Source organism: Phalacrocorax aristotelis, chromosome Z, assembly GCF_949628215.1.
Source record: "Phalacrocorax aristotelis chromosome Z, bGulAri2.1, whole genome shotgun sequence".
NCBI classification, from domain to species: Eukaryota; Metazoa; Chordata; class Aves; order Suliformes; family Phalacrocoracidae; genus Phalacrocorax; species Phalacrocorax aristotelis.
In genome coordinates, this window is record NC_134311.1 from 672108 (window position 1) to 692659 (window position 20552).

General features: G+C 53.9%; 1 protein-coding gene across 1 annotated transcript in view; it reads left to right on the plus strand.

Annotated features, from left to right (window-relative positions):
• PAX5 (paired box 5) overlaps nt 1-20552 on the plus strand; it is a 135282-nt gene that overhangs the window by 91929 nt on the left and 22801 nt on the right. The window contains exon 8 of the mRNA XM_075079028.1: nt 11922-12023. Within this exon, the coding sequence (XP_074935129.1) occupies nt 11922-12023 (102 nt within the window). The remainder of the gene's footprint in view (nt 1-11921; nt 12024-20552) is intronic.

Genomic DNA, 20552 nt, shown 5'->3' on the forward strand with positions numbered 1-20552 from the left:
AGCAGAAAAACAGCCCAACTGGCACTTTCTGCATTTTAGCAGGAAGAGGTGCTTTGTTTTGGGATGTTCTTTTTTTTTTTGAGGGGCGGCTTTTGCTTTTGGTTTCTTCTGCATTTATTTAAGTTCTGAACTCATTGAAGCGGGTTTTATTGTTTCTGTTTTAACGATTAATTTCATTGCTGCTTGGATAATACACTGCATGATGAACTGCCCTTGTCCAAAAAATAATATTTTCTGGGCTAAGATCTGCCATGGTGGTAAGCCCATTATTTTTATGTGAGATTTCTTTCCTCTCCCCTTTTAACATGTCGTTTGACAGGAGGAGGCTAACTGGTCTCTCAGATAAGTAGACACATGGGGTTTTTTGCCTTTGAAGGCAACACTTGATGTCATTTCCAAACTAGCGCGGGTTGCTGAGCAGAGCACTTGATGTGCAGTGAATCCCTCTTGAAACAGCGAAAACTGCAGATCGGTGTAATTGGCACCAGCGGTACGACCAGGGCCGGAGGAGGCGCCTGCGCCTGTCTCTGCCCCGCACACGCCTTTGCAGCTCCGTGCTTCCAGGCGGCATTTCCCTGGTCACTTTCCCTTCCAGAGGCCGTGAAAGCTGGCTTGGATTCCCTCACGCTGCTCCATCAATTCCCACACGTTAATTGCCTGCCACATTGCCTCTTCCCATCTGCCCTATGATCCTCGCTGTCAGCTGGGACAGAGGGACGCCAGTTCTCGCCGTCACACTTCATCTCCGTACAAAGAGAAGGTGTGACCAGACCTGAAACTGGTTTGAATATTTCCATAAACTTCAGCGTCAAGTGCGCTGGTGGTCTATCCTCTGAGATCTCGTTCTGCCCGCTGGCAGTTCCTCTCCTGTTGGGGCCGGGGTGAGCTCGGGAAACCCCTGTTCCTGAAACCTGGGCTCTGGGGAGATGGCTCTCCTCCACACTGGTGGAGGTACCTGGATCAGGAGCCAGCAGGGGCTTAGCCAAGCTTGAGCTGCCGGCTCCTTGTGCCCCCGTAGCCCTTTCTGGGGTCCCCATCTTGGGCTGAGCACACGGGGGTCCAACCTCCCTCGGCTCTGGCAGAGCCCTGTGAACCCCATGCCTGCCAGCGTATGATGAGCCATACTCAAAACTAAGTCTGGGGGGAATGGGTTTTCCTGCCTTGTGAAAATATTAAAGATTTTGACTTTTTTCAGGTCAACTTCTTGTTAAAAAAAAAGCCAGATCTGAGGAAAGTTTAAGAACTGAAAGTAACAAACAAGGTAAAAACACCTCTTGTTTTTATTTGGACCATTTTTGTACCTGTCCTCAGTAGGTTACATTTTACATAGTGAAGTCATTTGAAACCTGACAATGAGGTTTTAATTTTTTTTTTTTTTAAAGAAAAATCAAATGTTCTAACACCTTCAAAACTTTTCCCAGAAGCTTTTGGAGTTAAAATGCCCAAATGAACAGCCTCTCTAGCATAAACTCCTGGTTTCATGATTCAAGTGTTCTTGGGGCATTTCTGTCTCTTAATGAAAAGGTTTCATTAAAAGAGGTCTTGGCTGGCATAAAGGGAAACCTCGTGGCCGTGGTCTGCCTTGTCCTCCTTGCTGTGCGCTGGAGGATGCCCCAGCACCTGCCCCGTGCACCCGGTCCTGAGCGGCCCGGCTGGGCTTGCCAGCTGGTCTGCCTGCCTGCACTTTCCTCTTCTTTTTTCTTCCCCTCATTTTAGTGAACAACGCGACACTGCCGGTGCTGAATCAACAGAAGTGCTGGTTGGAGCCGCTGCGCGTTTCAGCAAGGGGCTGCCGCCGCGAGCGAGTGCACACAGCGCTGCGGAGCGGAGAGGTGCTGGCAGGGTCGGGGGAGACACCCCAGCCAGGACCCCACTTCGTGCAGTGCTCAGCTCCTTGGTCGGTGCTGCCGCGCAGGTGGCGCGCCCGCTGCGGCACCCTCAACCTGAGGTCGCGGCGTGGCAACCCAAGGAAGCTGTGTGCTTGCCCGGTGCTGTTGAGCCCCCTTTTTCTGCACTGATTCAGCCTCAGAGCACGCTTTTCCCATGCATCGCTGTGCTTGAGCAAATGTTGGGTGCTTTGGTGCCGGCAGCAGGGCAACCCTGGCTGTGGATGGGGTTTCCCAGTGGCTGCGTGTTCACCCCCTCCTTTGGGGATGCCTGTGATCCTCAGTAATAAAGGTGTTCAGATGTTTTAAGCACACGGGAACGATGCAGGGATGAGCACCCGTGTGGGACTTGCAGGCTGTGCCAGGCAGGCTGCAGCCTTCCCTGCAGGACCTTCTCCCGCGGGGCGCGGGTGTGGCTGCGGTGCGATGCCCCCGTGCTGCTTGTGCCCCACTGCTCCTCTGGTGTTCTCCAGGCAGGTGTAGGAGGGGAAGGATCCCACAGAAGGGCTCTAATGGGCGTGTTAAAATGCCTCCAGACCACTGTGTGCCCTCCCACAAGGTCTCATCCTCCTTGTGCTCACCTCTGCCCTCCATTCCCCACGGTGCCCTCTTGGTGGACGAGGCGCCAGCAGCGGAGCATTGCCCTCTCTGGAGTTGGTGGTGTTGCGTACCTGGAGTGTGGTGGGACCCTCTCCAGCTGTCTGCCATGCTTCCCCATGCTTCCCCACGTCCCTCCACACACGTAGCTGGACACCTGAGACCCGACCACGCGGCGCCTTGCTGCGCCTGGACCACCGGCGTGCCTGCTAGCCCCGCGCTGAGCTGGATGAAGAGAAAGCCTGCAAGGCATGGAGGTTTCACTTACCGGGAGCCAGGGAGAGGTTAAATTGCACTGATGATTTCGGTACATGGCTACACAAGAATAAGGGTAGGGGTGGGCTCTTGCAGAGGCTTTGTCCACCCAGGGTATCTTTTCCTAGTCTCCGCACAGATGCCCCCTGCAACACTTTGTGTGCATGTGTGCATTAAATGAGGGGTCAAACTGGGGAATTCTAACTTCCCATGTGTTATGGGAGGGGAAGGCTTTGAAGGCTTTGAAGATCAAGGTGAAGATCAAGGTGGATGACAGGGCACAGCTCAACTCAAGTCTACAGATAGCCTTCTCATACTAGCGACCCTAAAAAGCTGGGCTGTTGGGTTGTTTGTAGGGTGCAAGAGCTCCGTGGCTGCAAGGAAGAAGGGACAGGAATTTTATGCAGCAGCAGCCAAAAGAGGTTGTCCTGAAGGGATGAGGCTGCAGGCAGAGCACTCTGCAGCTCCAGGACTCTTGCTTCGAAATTGCAGAGAAAACAGACTGGAGCATTTGTCTGTACTTGCCCACTGCATTGTTGCTTTACCAGAAAGTACTGGTTTTCCTTTTCCTGCCCTGCCTCTAGTTATGTCAATGGGAAGAGTAGGAAAGACACCTGCTACGAAGGGCAGCTCTGGACTCCTTCAGACATCTGCCTTGCAGGTGAGGAGAAAAACAGACCCACATCTGCAACCCCTGTTTCAGCGCAGTGTGCTTAATCTGAATTTTATGGCTTTGATAGCAGATTATGGTGCCGCTGTCACAAGCACTTGCAGCTCCAGTCACGGTGGACACTGTGCATTTCAATACCTCCTCCACTAATCTTTTCCCCACTGCTCCCATTCCCTGGCTGCTAATTTCACGCAGGCACTTAAACATGATGGATAATTGTGTTCTGCTTATCAATGTTTAATTTAAGGGCTGTTCCATCTGACCTGGATGCCCTCTGCAAGAGCTATGCCTCATTATTGATTTCATGGTCACACCTGTGACATTACCTGCTTTGTAGGAAGTAGACTTTGACATTCCTGTGAGGCTTTGGCAGCCAGAGCTAATTGTCAGAAGAATAATCGAGTCAGCAAAATCATTACAGGTGATCTGTGTGTTACCACTGTTTTATCTGCCTCTAATTAGGTGCAGGAGAGGTAACTCATCGCAGTAAGCATGCCACACTAGGTTTGATGTCCACAAATAGAGCTGGATGAGCACAGGAGGGAAGTTATTCATTAACAGCAGCGGTTCGGTGTGTCGGGGTCATGTGCTGGTGGCACCTGCTTTACCGGCGGTACGGGGTGAGAGGCGATCCCGCAGGCATCAGCAGGATGCGAAGCCCAAGCCGCGCTCAGGCTGGGCCCAGCATGCGCGCGGTGGCTCTGGGCCCAGCGAGTTGGTGATGGAGGTGCTGTGCTGCTGTTGTGCTGAGCGCGGAGCAGCGTTCCCTATGTGATAAAATCAGATAATTTTTTAAAGACGTGCTCGTCGCTTGTTTGGGGTGCGCCGCTGCCCTGTGCAGGTGCCCTGGGCAGACCCTGGCTGCGACACACGTATCCCCAGGCAGCAGGAGGAGGAGGAGCAGGAGCCGGCCGGTGGAGCTTGTCAGGTCCTTCTCCTGCTAACGGGGTTGTGCGTTTGGCCAAAATGTTTTCTTTAGGATAATGGTTGAAACAGCAGGGTTAGCGTTATCAAGATCTTCATGGGGCAAAGGGAGAGCTGCTCGTAGTGGGAGCTAGGATTTTCAAAATGTAAGTCAGTTCTGGTAACAGGTTCGACTGAACTTGGCTGGAAATTTGGGTTTGCTCCCAAAACACCACCTCCACCAATTACTTGTTTTTGTCTTCTCTGGTGTTAAGCAAATGCACCCCCCCAGCTGTGAGGCACCGCTCCCCCCCTTCTCGGGTGCGGCAGTGGGGGGCTGCCAAAGCCCATCAATAGAGCGATGCATGCCGGCTCCGGGGGCAGCAGGGTGGTCCCCGGTGGTCTTGGCGAGAGAGGAGCACAAGTGCAGGTCCCTTCCTCTGCTGCTGACCTTTGCGGGCGCTTGACGAAGGTGGTGCCATGTTCCAGGGCCAGGAACTGGACCTCCGGGGCAGGCGCCATCCTTCTGCCATCGTGCTATGGGATCTTGGAGACTGTGCGGGGTCATTTCGGAGGGAGCCCAGCCGAAAGCTGAGTCCCATCCATCCAGCCTGCCTTCTGCAACGGGGTGGCCCATTTTGCTGGTGTGCTGCTGTAGCTGTCAGAGCCAGCACCGGGACTCCTTGCGTGCAGGGGTTGCTGGGCGGGGGCTGTAGATCCGCAGCCTGAAAACGCCTGCCCAGCTCCTCGCGTGATGCCGTGGGCAGGTCACAGTGTGCCGGAGGCATCACTGCGTCTCCTTTGTGCTTAGTGTAAACCTGCATTTTTAAAAATGGTTTTCTGGAAAGAGGAGAAGAGACAGGTGAGGCAGCAGCCTCTGCGTGGAGCTGGGGCAGGGCTCTGCTCTGCACAGCTGGGCAGGTCTTTGGGGGCCCTGCTTTGGGCAGGGGTGGGGAGCCTGCGGGTGCGTGAGACGGGCCCTGGGGAAGCGCTGGTCTCTGCTGGAGGAGCGCCCTGGTGCTGGGTGTGACGTGGGGTGCGTGCCACTTTGGAGCGGCTCATGCCTTGGGGGCTGCCTGCGAGCGAGCGAGCCTGCGCGGGGATGCGCTGGCACCGCCAGGCTGGCTTTCCCAACACCGGCAACCTGTTGGTGTTGAACCTTTGTCTCTGGAGGGGTGGGATTACCCCGTGAACCCAACGCGTTGCCTAATCGCTGACCATGCTCTTGAGCTGATGGCAATGCCACGTCTGCTGTAAGCGCAGAGTCGCAGGCGAAGGGTCCCGCGCACACGAGTGCTGTTCCCCTGGCGCAGCCCGGTGCGTGTCTTGGAGAGGAAAATCACCGCCCCGCTATTGCGGAGGACGGTTCTGAGGCAGCAGCAAAGGGGCTCCGTAAGCCCCCTCCCCACCACCTGAACCCCCTGCATTTTCTAATGTATCCTTTGCAGTAATTAATTACCTCTCCAGTGGGTTCATTTCTTTCATACTGTTTCTGGCAATCAGTTAGATAAAGGGAAAAAAAAAAACGTGTTAGTGCCCTGTGGTATTGAAAGTGAAGGGTTTTCACACTGTCAGGGTAATGAATTCTGCAAGGGTTTGAAGCACCTGAGCTTGGGGAAGTCCTCGTGTCATGTGTCTGGGAGTGACAACCCCCAGTGGTTAATTACTGCCATGGATGAGAGCTGAGCTGATAGCAAAATGAGATAATTTCATTAGTAGTTAAATTTGAAGTTAATTGGATTCACGTTTACACACAGTAGTATACAAAGACACACTTGCAAATGCTCTTTGCCACCTTTTGATTTATTTTTTTTTTAAAAGGTAGGTGAACTAAAGAATGCTTCTAAACTGCCCCCTCATTTTTTTCACCATGGTTTGGAGACAGGAGAATTCTTTGCTGCCACATGCTGTTCTTTCCCTCAGGCAGCTTGTGCCAGCGCGGGGGCATTCACTGATGCCCAAGTGCTGCTTGCCACATCTGCTCAGAGGGGAGTTGCTGACCTCTTCTGCAGCTGGCTGCAAAATAATTTCTTTTATGGCAGAAAATTACTTATTTGCACTTTTTTTGGAGAAATGATAATTGGCTTTCATTGCGAGCACACCGCCAGCTCCTGGTGAATGGAGGGACGGACATTTATTGCGTATCTTCTGTGTGCAGAGCCAAGCACTTTGACACGTGGCTGCGCCCTCCAGTCCCGCAGTGCCAATTGATATAGTTATTATTCGGCATCATCATATTCTGGTTTTTGGAGTAATGCGGGATGAATTCTGGCAGGGATATGCCTAAGAGTGAAAACAGCGTGCAACCTTTCGTCCCTGCAGCGAGTCTGTGATGGTTGTGTATGTGCAGGCGCATCTGCAGCAGCAGCGTGTGCTCCGCTCCCCCGACGCCAGCTGGGGTACTGGTGTTGCCCATGCCGCGGGGTGCCTTTGCTGTGCAGCTGCGTGGTCCCCAGCCCCTCTCCGGACAGGTCTAGCTGGCGTGGTATCAGGTGTTGTCACGTGGAGGTACCGCTTCAGCCCGGGGCCTGTTTGCAGGCAACCCCGCCACGCTCGTGCACGTGGGTGTGCAGCAGGGTGGGGGCTCTGCTGTCCTGGCCCTGCCCTGGGAAGCCCCAGGGGAGCGCGTGGTCCCAGTGGCACGGGCAGCTCCCTGAGAGCGGCCGTGGCTGCACGCAGGCGAGCTGGGGCTTTGCAGAGAGCTGCGACGGGCAGCTTTTTTTTGGAGCAGGCGAGCCGGGTGTCGCAACCTTGAAGTATTTCAGCACCTGCAGAGGATCTGTGGTGCAGACAAAGTGCCGTTGCAACCCAGTGCTATGACCACACTCTGCTACTTGCCCGAGGAGCTACTTGGCCCGTCTGTCCTTGTTGTAGCACACCTGGGTAGGAAGAGTGCTTGAAGTGTCATGTTGCTCAGCATGCTGTGGCGCTTTTAATCCATCAGACTCACAGCAGCTCACCAAAGTGGTGAACATCATTTCTCCATTGGAGAGATGGAAAGTCTGAGAGCTGGAGGGGGAAAGCAGCTTGTCTGTAGCAGCATTTAGTACTGGAAACGAGCCCCCCGCCTCCATCGCCAGGATGGAGGCTTCTCCAGTCATCTTGACCTCAGGTGTCTCTGCTCTGCATCTTTGCTTTTTGAGGAAGGGTCACAGAATCACAGAACCACAGACTGGCAGGGGTTGGAAGGGCCCTCTGGAGCTTACCCTGTCCCACCCCCCGCGTGAGCAGGCACCCCCAGAGCAGGGGCACAGGGCCGTGGCCGGGCGGGGTGTGAATGTCTCCAGGGAAGGGACCCCACAGCCTCTCTGGGCAGCCTGTGCCCCTGCTCTGGCACCCACACAGGGAAGGGGTTTGTCCTCATGTTCAGGTGGAACTTCCCGTGTTCCAGCTTGTGCCCGTGGCCCCTTGGCCTGGCGTTGGGCACCGCTGAAGAGAGCCCGGCCCCATCCTCCTGACACCCGCCCTTCAGATATTTACAGGTATTGATGAGATCCCCCCTCAGCCTTCTCTTCTCCAGGCTGAACAAGCCCAGGTCTCTCAGCCTTTCCTCACCAGGGAGATGCTCCAGCCCCTGATCCCCTTGGCAGCTCTGCGCTGGCCTTGCTCCAGCAGTTCCCTGCCCTTCTTGAACTGGGGGGCCCAGAACTGGATGCAGCCCTGCAGGTGTGGCCTCACTGGGGCAGAGCAGAGGGGGAGGATCTGTGTCTGTGTGACGCTGTGGCAACGGTTGTGGAATGCAGGTAATCCCATACTCACATTTTTTGCCCAAACACCAGTTCTGGTGTTACTACTGTTTTTATCCTATCGCTTATGCCAGTCCTATCTCCACCAACCTGCTTCAAACCAGCCTCTGGCTTAGTTTCTGTCCTGATGGATGGTGGCACTGTGCTCTCTGGCTTGTAGAAATATGTTGCTGTAAGAAAAGGGTGTACCATGTGGCACCAGCAGCACATCAGGCTCATGCAGTGGCAGCCCAGCGCCTCAGCATCACACCTGGCAGCGGGATGCTCTCCTGAGTCTCCAGAACATGTTGACTCCAGATGAAGGCTCCAAATCCTCACCTGCTGGCCTTGGCAGCCTGGGCCTGGGGAATCCCAGGTGCTGCTGAACGTGAAGGAATGGAGCTTCACTCCTCTGCTCTGGTGGGAAGCATCTGTGGCAAGGTCACCTGTGGAGGAGACAGAGCTTGACTGGAACACGGCTGTGACAGAGGAAAGGACATGCTTCCCATGCTGAGAAGGACATTGCCAATCTCACCATACTCCAGTCAAAGAGCGTGGACCTGTTCTGCCTTCAGTAACACAAGCACAGTGTACCATGTGCATTTTGAGTGCAGCCCGACTTGCGCAGGTTGTCTAGACCCCCTCCCCTAAGACATTTCTCCTTTGGATGCTGGAAAAGTGATGGGTGCAAGCCTTGCTGGGGGACCTCTTGGAGATGCTCTCCAGCGACATGGAGGAGGTCAGCGAGGTGGCCTGGAGTAGGTTCTCCTCTGGAGGAGGTTCTCCTCTGGAGGACCTCCTGCTTTCTCCTTCAGCCCGCCACCTCCTCCAGGCTGAAGGGGCATGAGAGCTGCTGTGTGCTCCCCGTCTCGGAGGCCAGCAGGCTCACAGATACCACTGACGGTGCCAGTGCTGCGGGGGCTACCAGCCTCTCCATGGGGAGACTTAGAAAGGTATTTGGGTACCTGAACCTTTAGGCAGTGGCCTCGCAGCGCAGCAGAGGTTCTTGCGAGGCGCTGCTCTGGTTATGGCTCTCCACAGGCTGAGCTGCTCTGTCCTGCACAGCACCAGCCCACTGAGGCAGGGAGGGAGGCAGCTCTACCCGCAGCCGCCTGTGCCCTGCCTCCAACCTCAGGCATCTAAAATACCCTTTAAAAAGCCCAGACCAAAGGCACTTAGGAATTAGTGTGTCTTGAAGGACGTTGGTCTCCATGTTACTGCGGCCCACTGATAAAATGCAGATGTTCATTTCCTCTTGGCTGCTTTGCTTATGTAGGGTAGGAACACCCTGGGGTGGAGGCTGCTTCTTATCCTGTCTTTGTGCCAGGGTTATTAATGTTTCTCTGAAATAAATTATTTCAGTGCAATTGAAACTTGCCAATATTGGAGGAAAATCTCATGGAGGACAGGGATGCTCCACCCGTTTTTTTGCGGGGGGGAAGCACATCAGATGCAGTCGAGAGGGCAAAGTGGGGTTGCAGCACTTGCAGCTGTGCCCTTGTTTTTTTGCGGGCCCCCTTTGGCCACCTCCCGGCCCCTGCCTGGGGACTGGATGCAGTGACCCTGCTATAAACATTTGTTGGCAGATGCCAGAACGTTTAATTTGGAAATGGGATGCAATGGAAACCAGACCGACCTGTAGAACAGCCCGTGAGCGCTGCTGTCTTGATTTACGGAGGAGCTGAGGTGCTGCTTTTCTTGGCATCTCCAGTAGCAGCTACTTTGCTCAGTGCCCTTGGCGATGATCCTAACTGTGCTGGGTGTGACAGCGGCTTCAGAGAAAGTGAAAATGTTGTAGTGTTTCAATATCTTGAAAAATAGTATGGCAATGGGGTTTTTTTTTAATAACTATTGGAAAATGAGGACAGGGGAGCGGTCAGCGTGGGGCAGGACAGGAGGGGAAGCTCCCCTGTTGGCCCACAGACCCGGGCACGGCGGGGGGACGAGGTGCCGAGCCGTTCCACGGTGACGCTCTACCGCCGAGGAGGGGAGGAGCAGCAGTGGCCATCCTTGGGTCACCAGAGGACTCCCGGGTGGCGGTACCACTGTGGAGGCTAGGCTGAGAGCGATGCTTCTCTGCATTAGGGGTGGCCCTTAGGCAAGGGCCGGTACTCTCTGCCAGCACTTCTACAGCCAAATTTAAGTAGATTGCAGATATTTCTGCCTTCCCTAGGCTGTAGAGATGACATAATCAGAGTTTAATTTTGTGGGGGAGAGAAGAAGGAAGCAGGGCAGTGACGAGGGGAGAACATTTTAATCTAAAAGAGCCATTTTCTGCCTGCACTGAATAATTAGAATTCATGATGCCCTTCCGTGAGGGATCTGGCTTCCCCCTAGAACGGGAAAGCAAATTAATCAATTGTTTTGAACCTTAAATTCTTTCAGGATGTGGATGCACCATAAATATTCTGTAGGAAGGGCCTGAGAGGAATGGCGTGCATCCCGATTTGTGGATGCAGAGTGCCAAGGAAAGTGGGGCATGTGCTGAGAGATCGCTGCAGCGATGCCCGCGTGCCGGGCGCTGCTGGAGTGTTCCGGCACCGACCCCTTCGTCTCACAGGGGCGCTGGGGGAAGTGGGCTTCGTGGCCGTGACCTGGGGGTTGTGAGCAGCAATTTGCAATAACTCACGTTCCCGTCTCTTGTCTCATCAGATGAGGTCTCATTTCTTTGATAACGGGAAAAGAAAGATCTTAAAATTTTATTTTTAGATCAGTTTGAAATGAAATTGTGGCTCAAACTCTCTGCCAACCCAAAGAGTTAAAAAATGGTTTTGGCTCATGGGAAAACTTTCAGTTTCAGTCTTTCCAAGATCTAGAGACCTGAAAAACCACTATCATAAAATCACATACCTATAGAAAACAATCTGAATTTGAGGATCTTCACGTTTCTTCTTGTCAGCGGTGCTGAAATCAACAGTGTGTTGTAACTTGTCCTGTTGCTCTGACATGCCATTTTCTCATGAAGGAGCCTGCACTCACAGCAGCATCTCGGAGACGGCTGGAGGCTGGGCGGCCCCTGCCACCAAGAGGTTAGGGGAGCAGGGGTGCACCTTTCGGGCAAGGGCAGGAGGCTCTGTGCAGTCCAGGGCCCCTTTCTCTTCCCTGAAGGGCACACTCAGCTTTTCAGAGTCCGGAGCCTGCGCTGTGCCGCTGCCTCTGAGCCCACGGTTTGGGGGGGGTGAAGAGAGGGGACCCCAGACCCCTGGCCCAGGGGCAGAGGGAGATGGGGACACCCCACTGCCTGCTTTCTGCAGGGTTATTTCCATGGAAGACCTGTGGGTATTTGAATAAAAAGACACCTTTCTGCAGTCTAAGTAGAGAGGACTACACCAGGCTGTGTCTGTGAACCCTTCTTCTGGCACCACAGCAAACTGTATTTTGAACCATCTTCACATCTCAATGTCTTGTGTTTGTTTGTTTTTTTTTTTTTTAATTCGTTCTAATAAAAGATAAAAGCAACGCCTTGCATTCTATTTAGATCTCTGCAAACTGGCAGTCCGTGCACTGTGATTTTCTGGAAAGTTTTCTGGGAAAGTGTCATTAAGATCAGTGTTATTTCACATTTTGCTTTCTCTGACTTTACAAATCTGATCTTTGGAGGAACTTGGGAATAGGGGCGAGCAGCCGGAGTTCAGGCGGCCGTGTTCGTCTCCCTGCAGAGCTCTGCTCTTCCCCTTCTCATCTCTCACTTTGTTGGAGCTTTGTGGCAGCTTATAGAGAAAGCAAAACTGTGCCTCCCCTTCCTGCCAGGCTGGAAATCCCACGCTGGTCCTCGCAGAGCGGTGATGACAAATGCATGGCTGTGTTCCGGGCGCTTGGGGAGATGTAAAACCGTGTCCGCTCGTCGCGATGCTCACGTGGTGATTTGTTGGTTTGATTCCTCAGGTCGCGAGCTGGCAAGCACAACCCTCCCAGGATACCCTCCGCATGTCCCCCCTGCCGGACAGGGCAGCTACTCCGCTCCAGCGCTGACAGGAATGGTGCCTGGTGAGTCTTCAAAACGGGGGGAGAAAAAATAAAAGGAAAGGAAAAAGACAGCATCTCAGAAGGAGAGCGTGGCACTCTGTGGATGCTCTGCGCTGAGCCGAGCACGAGGCAGAGGCCGTAGCGCGGAAGGGGAAGGGGGGTGTAGAGCAGCCCTGAGTGAAGGAAGGCCGGGCTCCCCGGCGCGGGAGGTAATGCAGCCCAATGACTGCCAGAGCAAATCGTTTGCAGCGGGTGCTGGAGGAGCCCCCAGCCTCCCTTCTCTGGAGCCCAGGGATCGCTCCAGTTTGGACCGTGCCAGGCTGCTCCTGTTCAACACAGGCTCTGCTCTAACCCGCCCCCGTTGGCTGCAAACACGCTGTGTCTCTCCGTGCCGTGTCCCAGTGGCGAGGCCACCGCCCCTCGGGGGATGGCCATGTCCTGACCTCAGCACCTCTGCAAAACTGTGCCCACCTAGCTGACTCCTGAGGGACACCGAGTTGTCCTCAGGACGCTGTATTTCTGTAATTTCCTTCCCCTTTTGGAGCCGTGCAGCGAGAAATGCAGGGTGGCATGAGCCGGCCAGCGGCCAGCGCTTGCCTGTGCGGCCAGCGGGCACGGAGGGTGTGTGGGCGCCCAGGGCCGGCAGGGCAGGGTCTGCAGGCACGTAGCATCGTCGGTGCAACGCTCTGTCGCTGTGGCCTGCGGATCTGGCGTGACCCACGGTGGGGTGGCACACCAGGGCGCTGGCAGCGAGCAGTGGTGGGTGCGCAGCAGTGGGAGCACGGAGCGGGCTCGCTCCCGCCGCAGCACCGGAGGTTGGGTACTGTTGAAAATCAGTGCACTTACTTCAGCTTGGAAGAACTGCCGGGGTTTGTCCCAGAGCTCTGCTGCCTTTCGTCTGCATGTGACTGATGCTGCTGGCTGCGAGGGAAGGCGGCATTCTAAGCCCCTAATACATGTCTAATAGTCATTAATCTGGCCCCAAGGTATCATATGATTTGGTATGTGGTGATAACTTGGAGATTCCCTTTCTTTCCCCTCTTGCTTTCCAGTCCCATAGGGTCATTTGAGCGAGCTCTTTGGAGTGAGCAAGTTCAGAGAGTTACTGAGGAAAAAGCCCTAAAGTGGAATTTCATGTGTAATCACATGCCTGCAGGAGGTGGTGATTTAGAGAAAAGTACTCGTAATAGGAAAGTGGGAGTTGGTGACAGTGATTTGATGTTCAGGCTCTTTTGGGGTTAGTCTTTGTTACCAGCTTTGGTTATGTTCCACAAATTGGGTTCCACCAGGTTGCTAAAGAGTAAAGAAAAAAAAAAAATCAGACATTTTATGTGTGTATTGGAGTTAGAAGCGAGCTACTGAAGTTAGATCATAGGTTGCATAGAAACCAATTTTTACCCATAAAATCTCATCTCTGAAAGAGCTGCTGTGAGGGCACCAGATGCAGTTCGTGAGGAGTGAGGATAAAAAGCGAACACCTAAAAGCAAAGCCTTGTTTGGAAGGAGTGTGTTTCACGCCATTCCTCATGGACGCACACGCGTATCGACACCGTGACTGGTATGTTTCTCCCATCCTCAGCCAGGCCTGCCTGACTTCCATGGCACAGCTGGCTGCTCACAGGAGGTGAGAATTTGAACTTGCATCAGCTCTTTAGCTCAACCACAAGCTGTAATCATTCCTTAAAGCACGGGGAGCAGCAGGCTCGGCTGGTTGCCTCCGTGTCCAGGGGGGCAGGCGTCCTGCCCTGCCGGTCCCTCTGTCTCCTGCCCAGTCCCTCCTGGGCTGGCTCTTTACTCATGCCCTGAGCCCGTCCTTACCCCAGGGGCATCCTCCTGCTGAGGGTGCCCTGAAAGCCTGGGTGCGTTGGATGCATCATTCCTGGCAAAGACAGCAATTTAGAGGCTTTCAGAAACCTTGTGGGAATCTACCACCTTCTTTCAGAGCACCTTTCTCTGGAAATCTGACTGTAAGCCCCAGTTCCGTCCCCAGGTGACGGGGGTGCTGGGGAATCAGTACATCACCAGCTGCTCAGGAGCAGTGCCAGGATGGGATGGCAAAACTGCAGGACATGGGGCTTGGCGGTGCTCGGCCGGAGGAGGTGCAGTGGGGGTTTGGTGATGTAGAGTCGTCTGAGCTGATTTTCCCTGGTAATAGATTTTATTTTTAACTACACATAGACTTGTGTGACCTATTATATTGAATAACTGCACTGTTCCTCTCACTGGTTCCTTTAATAACAACCTTCTGCTCCAGCTAGTGTGAAGGTCAGATGCAATTCCTGTAGGTTCTCCTTCTCATTTAAGTGAGAATTTGCTAACTAGCATCCAAAATGCCTCTCAATCCTTCTTTGACTCCCGTCCTTTGCAGAACCAGTTTCAGAGCCTTGCTGGGGAAAGCACCAGAGTCCCTGAGGGGCCGACCCAGCACCAGGAGGCAGCTCTGGTCTGGTGCCATGGGCACATCCCCACTTTTTCCGAAATGGTCAAATCACCGTGCCTGAGCTGGAGCGCATGTTTGTTGTACCAGGTCTCAGGGATTCCTTTCATGCCCTGCCGCTGCCTCGTTGTAGTTTTCGGAGCCTCTGCCAGAAATGTGCTTCCTTGATAAGATTTTTAATCGTTAGCCATTAATTTCTGCTCGTAATTAAGTAATTGTGTGAGTTAAGTGCTTAGAGACATGGGAGCAATGTATACATGATAAGACATAGGCGGTGTTTTGTTGCATGCTTGTTGCTGCTGCCATCGCTTGTGCTGCTGCAAGTAAACCCGTCCCTCGCCGCGCTGCGGGTGTTTGCCCCACACCTGCTGGGGGTCTGTAGCGTGCCTGCAGGGCAGGGGAGACCGTCCAGACCCCTGGCATTTCCAGGCTGGAAGCTGGAAACAGGAGCTGTGTGGATTCAGCTGCTTGCTCTGTGCTTATCTCTCCTCCAGCTCCCCTGCTGTTGATCTGAACAGGAGAGGCTTCTTGCCCCGCAGCCCCAGTCCTTCCCTGTCTCTCCCACAGGCAGGGATGCACACAGGAACCTGTCCCCACCGCACCGCCGTGCCTGGCACAATTACCTGGTCCACGCTCTCAGGTCTCCCCCCTGCCTTCCCTCCAAAAACAGGGACTTGAGTGTCAATAGGGAATTTCCTTTTTTATGTGGCTCGTGAACATCTGGTGTGGCCTGGAGAATAAACTAATCACGTGCTTTTCTCTAAAGGAACCAAACAAGCAAACACATGGCTACGGTTTCAGTCCAGAGCTTTACAAACTGAGATGTGGCATCGCTTGAGGTTCCCATAAACACGTTCCCTCTGCAGGTCACGGGCCCTGCACGCTTCTCCTGCCTCTGGGTGGCTGTCACCCCGTAAAAGTGACCTGAGAGGAGCTCTCCGAGAGATGCTGCAGGTCCAGCAGGCCGCAGTGCTTTGACAGCGCCGGGGACAAGTGAAGTGCTGCGGTGAAGGCGGATGGGGAGGTAGATGGGAGAACAACGGGCTGGGTGGCCAAGCTCGGAGGTGCTGGTTAATGCCACAGGTTAATGCACTGCAGGGTACGGCCTGGGGGCTGCCCTGGTTATCATCTTCATCCTCAAACGGGAACGAGCACCTCGTCAGGTTTTCGGGTGGTGCCAAACTGAAGGGTGCCGTCGGTATGCTTCAGGGTAGGGCTGCCACGTGCCAGCACCTGGGCAGGCTGGGCAAGGAGTATGAAATCCAGCAAGAGCAAAGATAAAACCCTGTGCCAGGGAAGGGAGCACTTTGCAGCAAAACGGGCTGGGGAGTGGCTGGCTGCTGGAGGCGCTCTGGGGATGACCGCAGACCCAGAGCGGAGCATTAGCCTGCAGTGTGCTCTGGCAGCGAGGACAACCAGCAGCATCCCGGACGGCAGCTGGAGGGAAGGGATTATCTCCCTCACTTGGCACTCGTGCACTCACAATAGGAGCAGTGCAGTTCTGGGCCCCCCAGCACAAAGAGGCAACGGCTCTAAGCTGAAACAAGCAAGGTACAAAATGGGGGTGAGGAAAAGCTACAACTTTTCCCCCACGAGGAGGGTCCAGCAGTGGAAGAGTTGCTCAGAGAGGCTGTGCAGTCTCCATCCTTGAGGGTTTTCAAGGCCAGGCTGGATGAAGCCCTGAGCATCCTGGTCTGGACTTATTGCTGATCCTGCTGTGAGCAGGGTCTAGAGACCTCCCGAAGTCCCTTCCACCCTGAAATGCCCCATTATCCTATGACTTCTGTTTTGATTATGGCACTGCTGGGATAGTGCTGCAGAATCAGGAATTCTGGTGCTTTTGCCTGATGCTGTGGGCAGAGGTGGAGTCATTGTTAATGGGAGAAGAGGTCCCTCTCTGGAAAGCAGCCTTGCACGCAGGTGCATAGATGGGGCAGCTCTGCTCTAGACCCTCAACCACTATTGAACAACAGAGCCATGAATCTCCCTCGGAGGCTGGAGGGAGCCATGTGGGCAGCTTCCCTGTCACAGGGCAGCGCCTAATGTCTACACAGGGGCTGGGAGAAATTGCCCTCCACATTCCTACTCCCACCTGTAGCCACAGCAGTGCCAGCTCCCAGCCCCTGGCTCAGCATCCCCTTGCACCCGTGCCCCGTGCCTGCCTGCCCGGCTTCCCTCCTGCTCCAGGAGATCGGGGCTGGAGGGGCGAAGGCGAGCGGACCCAGCGTAGAATTGCTGACTGCCGGCGCACGTTCCTGGGCGCGACGGGAGCCGGCAGGAGATCAACAGCGTCATGTGGCATCTGCCGTGGGAAGCCACGGGGTCCTGGGAACAGCCCCTGCCCGCCTGCCATCCCTACCTGCCCACAGCTGGGGCAGGGGACACAGCAGCTCCTGGGGTGGACACGTCTCTTTAATCCCCATTTTATAGTGGCTTATGCCTTGAGGCAAGAGAGTTTTTATTCCTTACAACTGTTTATTTTGTCTAGTGTGGCTCTCTGTACTCATTATCTATTGAGAGGTTTAATCCACTATTGATTCCTACTAGATTCGTGGTCTCAGTAGCACCCCTGGGCACAGGATCCTACAGGTTAATGAGATGCTCTATGCAGGAATTATCTCCTGGTTTCCATTTGGTATTATTGTTATTACTTGCTCACACTGTGATTGTGCCCCTAGTGTGCTGTCGCTCTTGAAACACAGAACAGTATTTTCCCAGCCGCCTTCCCTTTCTCTCCTGGGAAAAGCAGGCATCTCCATCCCATCCAGCACGTGCAGGCTGGAGCCCAACGCCACCTGGCTTTGCTCACTCCTCTCCGTAGAGGCATTCCCAGGGCTGTTTGGCTCTTCTGATGGAGGTGGTGCTGTCTTCTGCTTGCAGCTTCTGCTCTCTTGACTACCTTGCATTTGCAGATTAGGCTTTGGGAGCATAACAACAGCTAGTTGGTTACGCATCCCTGGGAAATGCAGTATCTGCAGGGATTTTACTCCGTGACCTTTGTGTGCGACCCAGAGCCTTTTTTGAGGTGAAGTGTTTGAATGGGAGCACAGCTGCTAGGGTGACGGTCTGCTGGTCACGGGTAGCACAACATTACCATATTTTCCTCCCCTTTGGGAGGCCGGACCTTCTCTCCTCTCCCATGGGCTCTGGTGCACTGCTGGCTGGGGCTGGCATGGTGGCAATGACCCACGCTGCTTGCCTGGGTCTTCTCTTGGTCCTCTTGCTCCACACACCACCAGCCTGTTTCCAGCACCGGCTCAGGTATCTCTCCACAGATCATTACTCGTGTCTCTGGGATGTGCCTGAAGATCTGCGTCCTTTCATGTGTGGGGAAGACTGTGCCCATCAGCCAGGGGCCAGGGGAAGGCATGAGGAGTGGTGCCAGGGCTGCAGCTTGCGTGTCTGCCATGAGGACCAGCATCCCCAGAGGCATGTCCCGCATGGGTCCTTGCCGGGGCTGGGGCAGGGGGGCTCACAGCAGTTCCCACAGCTGGGACAGCGGGGGCCTTGCAGGGGCTTGGGCAAACCATGCCCGTGTCTGGCGTCAGCATCTGCGTGCCCTCGCGTCGGACTCACGGTGCCGCGGCTCAGCTGGAAAAGGTTGTGCTGAAGTAGCCACGATCATTCGCTTAAATACTAATTCCAGTTCTTGCATTAGAAGTGCTGGGACAGCAGCCCCTGTTGCCCCCCTGGCTCCTGTTTCCCCCTCTTTCCTCTCCCCGTCTCCGGGGGTGGAGCCCCCGCCCCAGCCCCGCTCTCCCCTCCCCGGGACTGTCATTCACCCTGTCCCCTCCTCTGCTGGCGGGCCCTGCACACCGGGTGACAGGAAAGGGTAGACTGTCCGGAATAGTGATGCTGAAAATACAGTCATTAATGGGACTCTCGAAACCCAGATGTCCTTTCTGAACACCGGTAATTTGTTTTTAATGAAAAACCATGCAGTGACCCTGAACAAATGAATTTCCTTTATATGAAGTCTATGTGCAATTACCCGACTAAAGGGACCTGAAAACAGTGACATTCAAAACTGGGCTTTGAAAAGAAAAGCATAAAAAATATCAACGGTGTCATTAGCAATCTTTTATCTGGGAGAAGATGCTGGTTTTAACGTGCAAAGCAGAAGGAGATGGTGTTGGGAAACAAAACACGTGGTTTTCAAACACATTTTTCCCTTGTGGGTAGCAGATATCACTGTGGAGAAGTGAGGTTGTGTGACCTCTCCCTTTTGGGGCGGTTGCTCCTGCCTGAGCCCAAGGTGCAGCCTGAACCCAGCCTGTAGCGGGGGGTGCGGGGGAGCAGGAGTGCGAGCCGTGCGTCACGGCAGGCGTCCGGAGGCAGCACTTAGGGTGTGGGAGCTCTGGAACAAAGCCCGTGGGGATTGGAGGGGATTGGTGGGGATCGGTGCCCCCCCCAGCATGCTGAGGACTTCATTCGTCATTATTTTCATGAGCTTATATTATTTGTTCTGTCCCTGCTTTTGCCAAAGTTTTGCGATAGCATTTTACAATCTCCTGGCAGGCAGCAGTGAATATTTGAAAGCGAGTTAGCTGGGAGGTAAAACACTTAAAAACTGGGATGGCAGAGGGCATTGGTGGCAGAGCCTGAACCAGGTCCTCCTCTGATTTACAGCATAAAGCTGGAACTGCTTGCTTACCTGGACAGGGACGTTGCTGTGGCCAGTGAAAGTGAAAGGAGAATCAGGCCCTAAATCCTAGAAGGGCCTAAAGCAGACGAGGAACAAACCTTAACATTTCTTTGGTGAAGTGGAGGGTTTGCAAGTTACCTCCCTGGAGCGTGGAGGTGACTCCTAAGTCTGTTTGCTGTCTGCTCCACCTGCTTCTTGCTGCTGTTTTGGTGGGGATGCGTATCTCTGCTTGGATTATGGGCAGTTACTTTTTTTGGGCTGGTATCGCCACTTTTTGCAGCTCACATAACTCAAACCCAGCCATCACCCAGAGCACCCCAAAAACACCTTCACCCCCACCAGGATGGGCACAGAGGCACTGACAGCTTCCACCACCACAGCCGAAGTCCTGCTGCCAAGGGACAAAAGTGTTGACATTTAGCATTTTCTGGGTAAGCAGATTGACTGGTTTTGCCCCAGTCTAGGGCTGCTCCACGAAGGTGCCTCCCCACCCTCCTGTAATCTCAGAAGACAAATCCCAGAGAAGTTTCATCACGTATGATGGAGCAAGTGATGTGCCGTCACGAATATCTTGGGGCAATACCACATTGCAAATCAACTGACAAATGACTCCCTTAATTAATAATGAAGCAGTTAAGTAAATGGTATGCGTTTCTCCGCAGCTCCTCTACATTTTGAATGAGGGGCTGCCAGGATCTGGGAAGCCTGGAGAAATGTTTTGGTGTTCATCTCTCAGGAAGGTAATTACCACGCTTGCACAGAATATAGATAAAATTTATATTGTTTTCAATATGATGTTGTCAGATATTATTTCATTAAATTGATTTAGAAATTACGCCGGAGAGGGCAAGAAGGTGAAATGTTGGGAAGCCAACAGCTTCTGGATGTGCTGTTCCCAAACCCGCCTTCCTCTTACAGACCCAATCCTCAACTGGGGTCAATTAGTCCCGACCGCTGGCCGCCGGGGCCCTCTGCTGCGTGACACCAGCTGAGGATGCTGTCCCAAGTGTCCCGTGGTCAGCAAAGCCGCTCCCGTCTGCTCTGTGGGCTCCCTCTGCTCCAGCCCTAATTTCTGCCTCCTCCCGTCGAGGAGAGATGCTGTGCATGTCTAAACATAAGTAAGCAAGGCGAAGTGTGTATAAACAAAAGGGTCCGTATTTAGGAGTGAGGAGGAGGAGAGAAAACATATTGTATTGCTCCACTCTTTGGAAATTTCTATGCATTTGTAATAACAAAATTACCATAATTTGCTCGTTAACGCAGCTAGATCAGTCAAGCATTGTTCCAAACATGCAGAGGCTGCTTCTTGCTCTAGGTCTGCCAGCGAGTTAAGCACGGTGGAAATTAGCATGCAAATAGCCCTAATTCGGGGGCCGAGCTGTCAGATCCGCATTCAGCTGCTTGTTCCCTTTGAAATCCCTGACAGGAGCGGCTCAGGCAATCCCACCCTCAAGTAGATCCAGCCAGA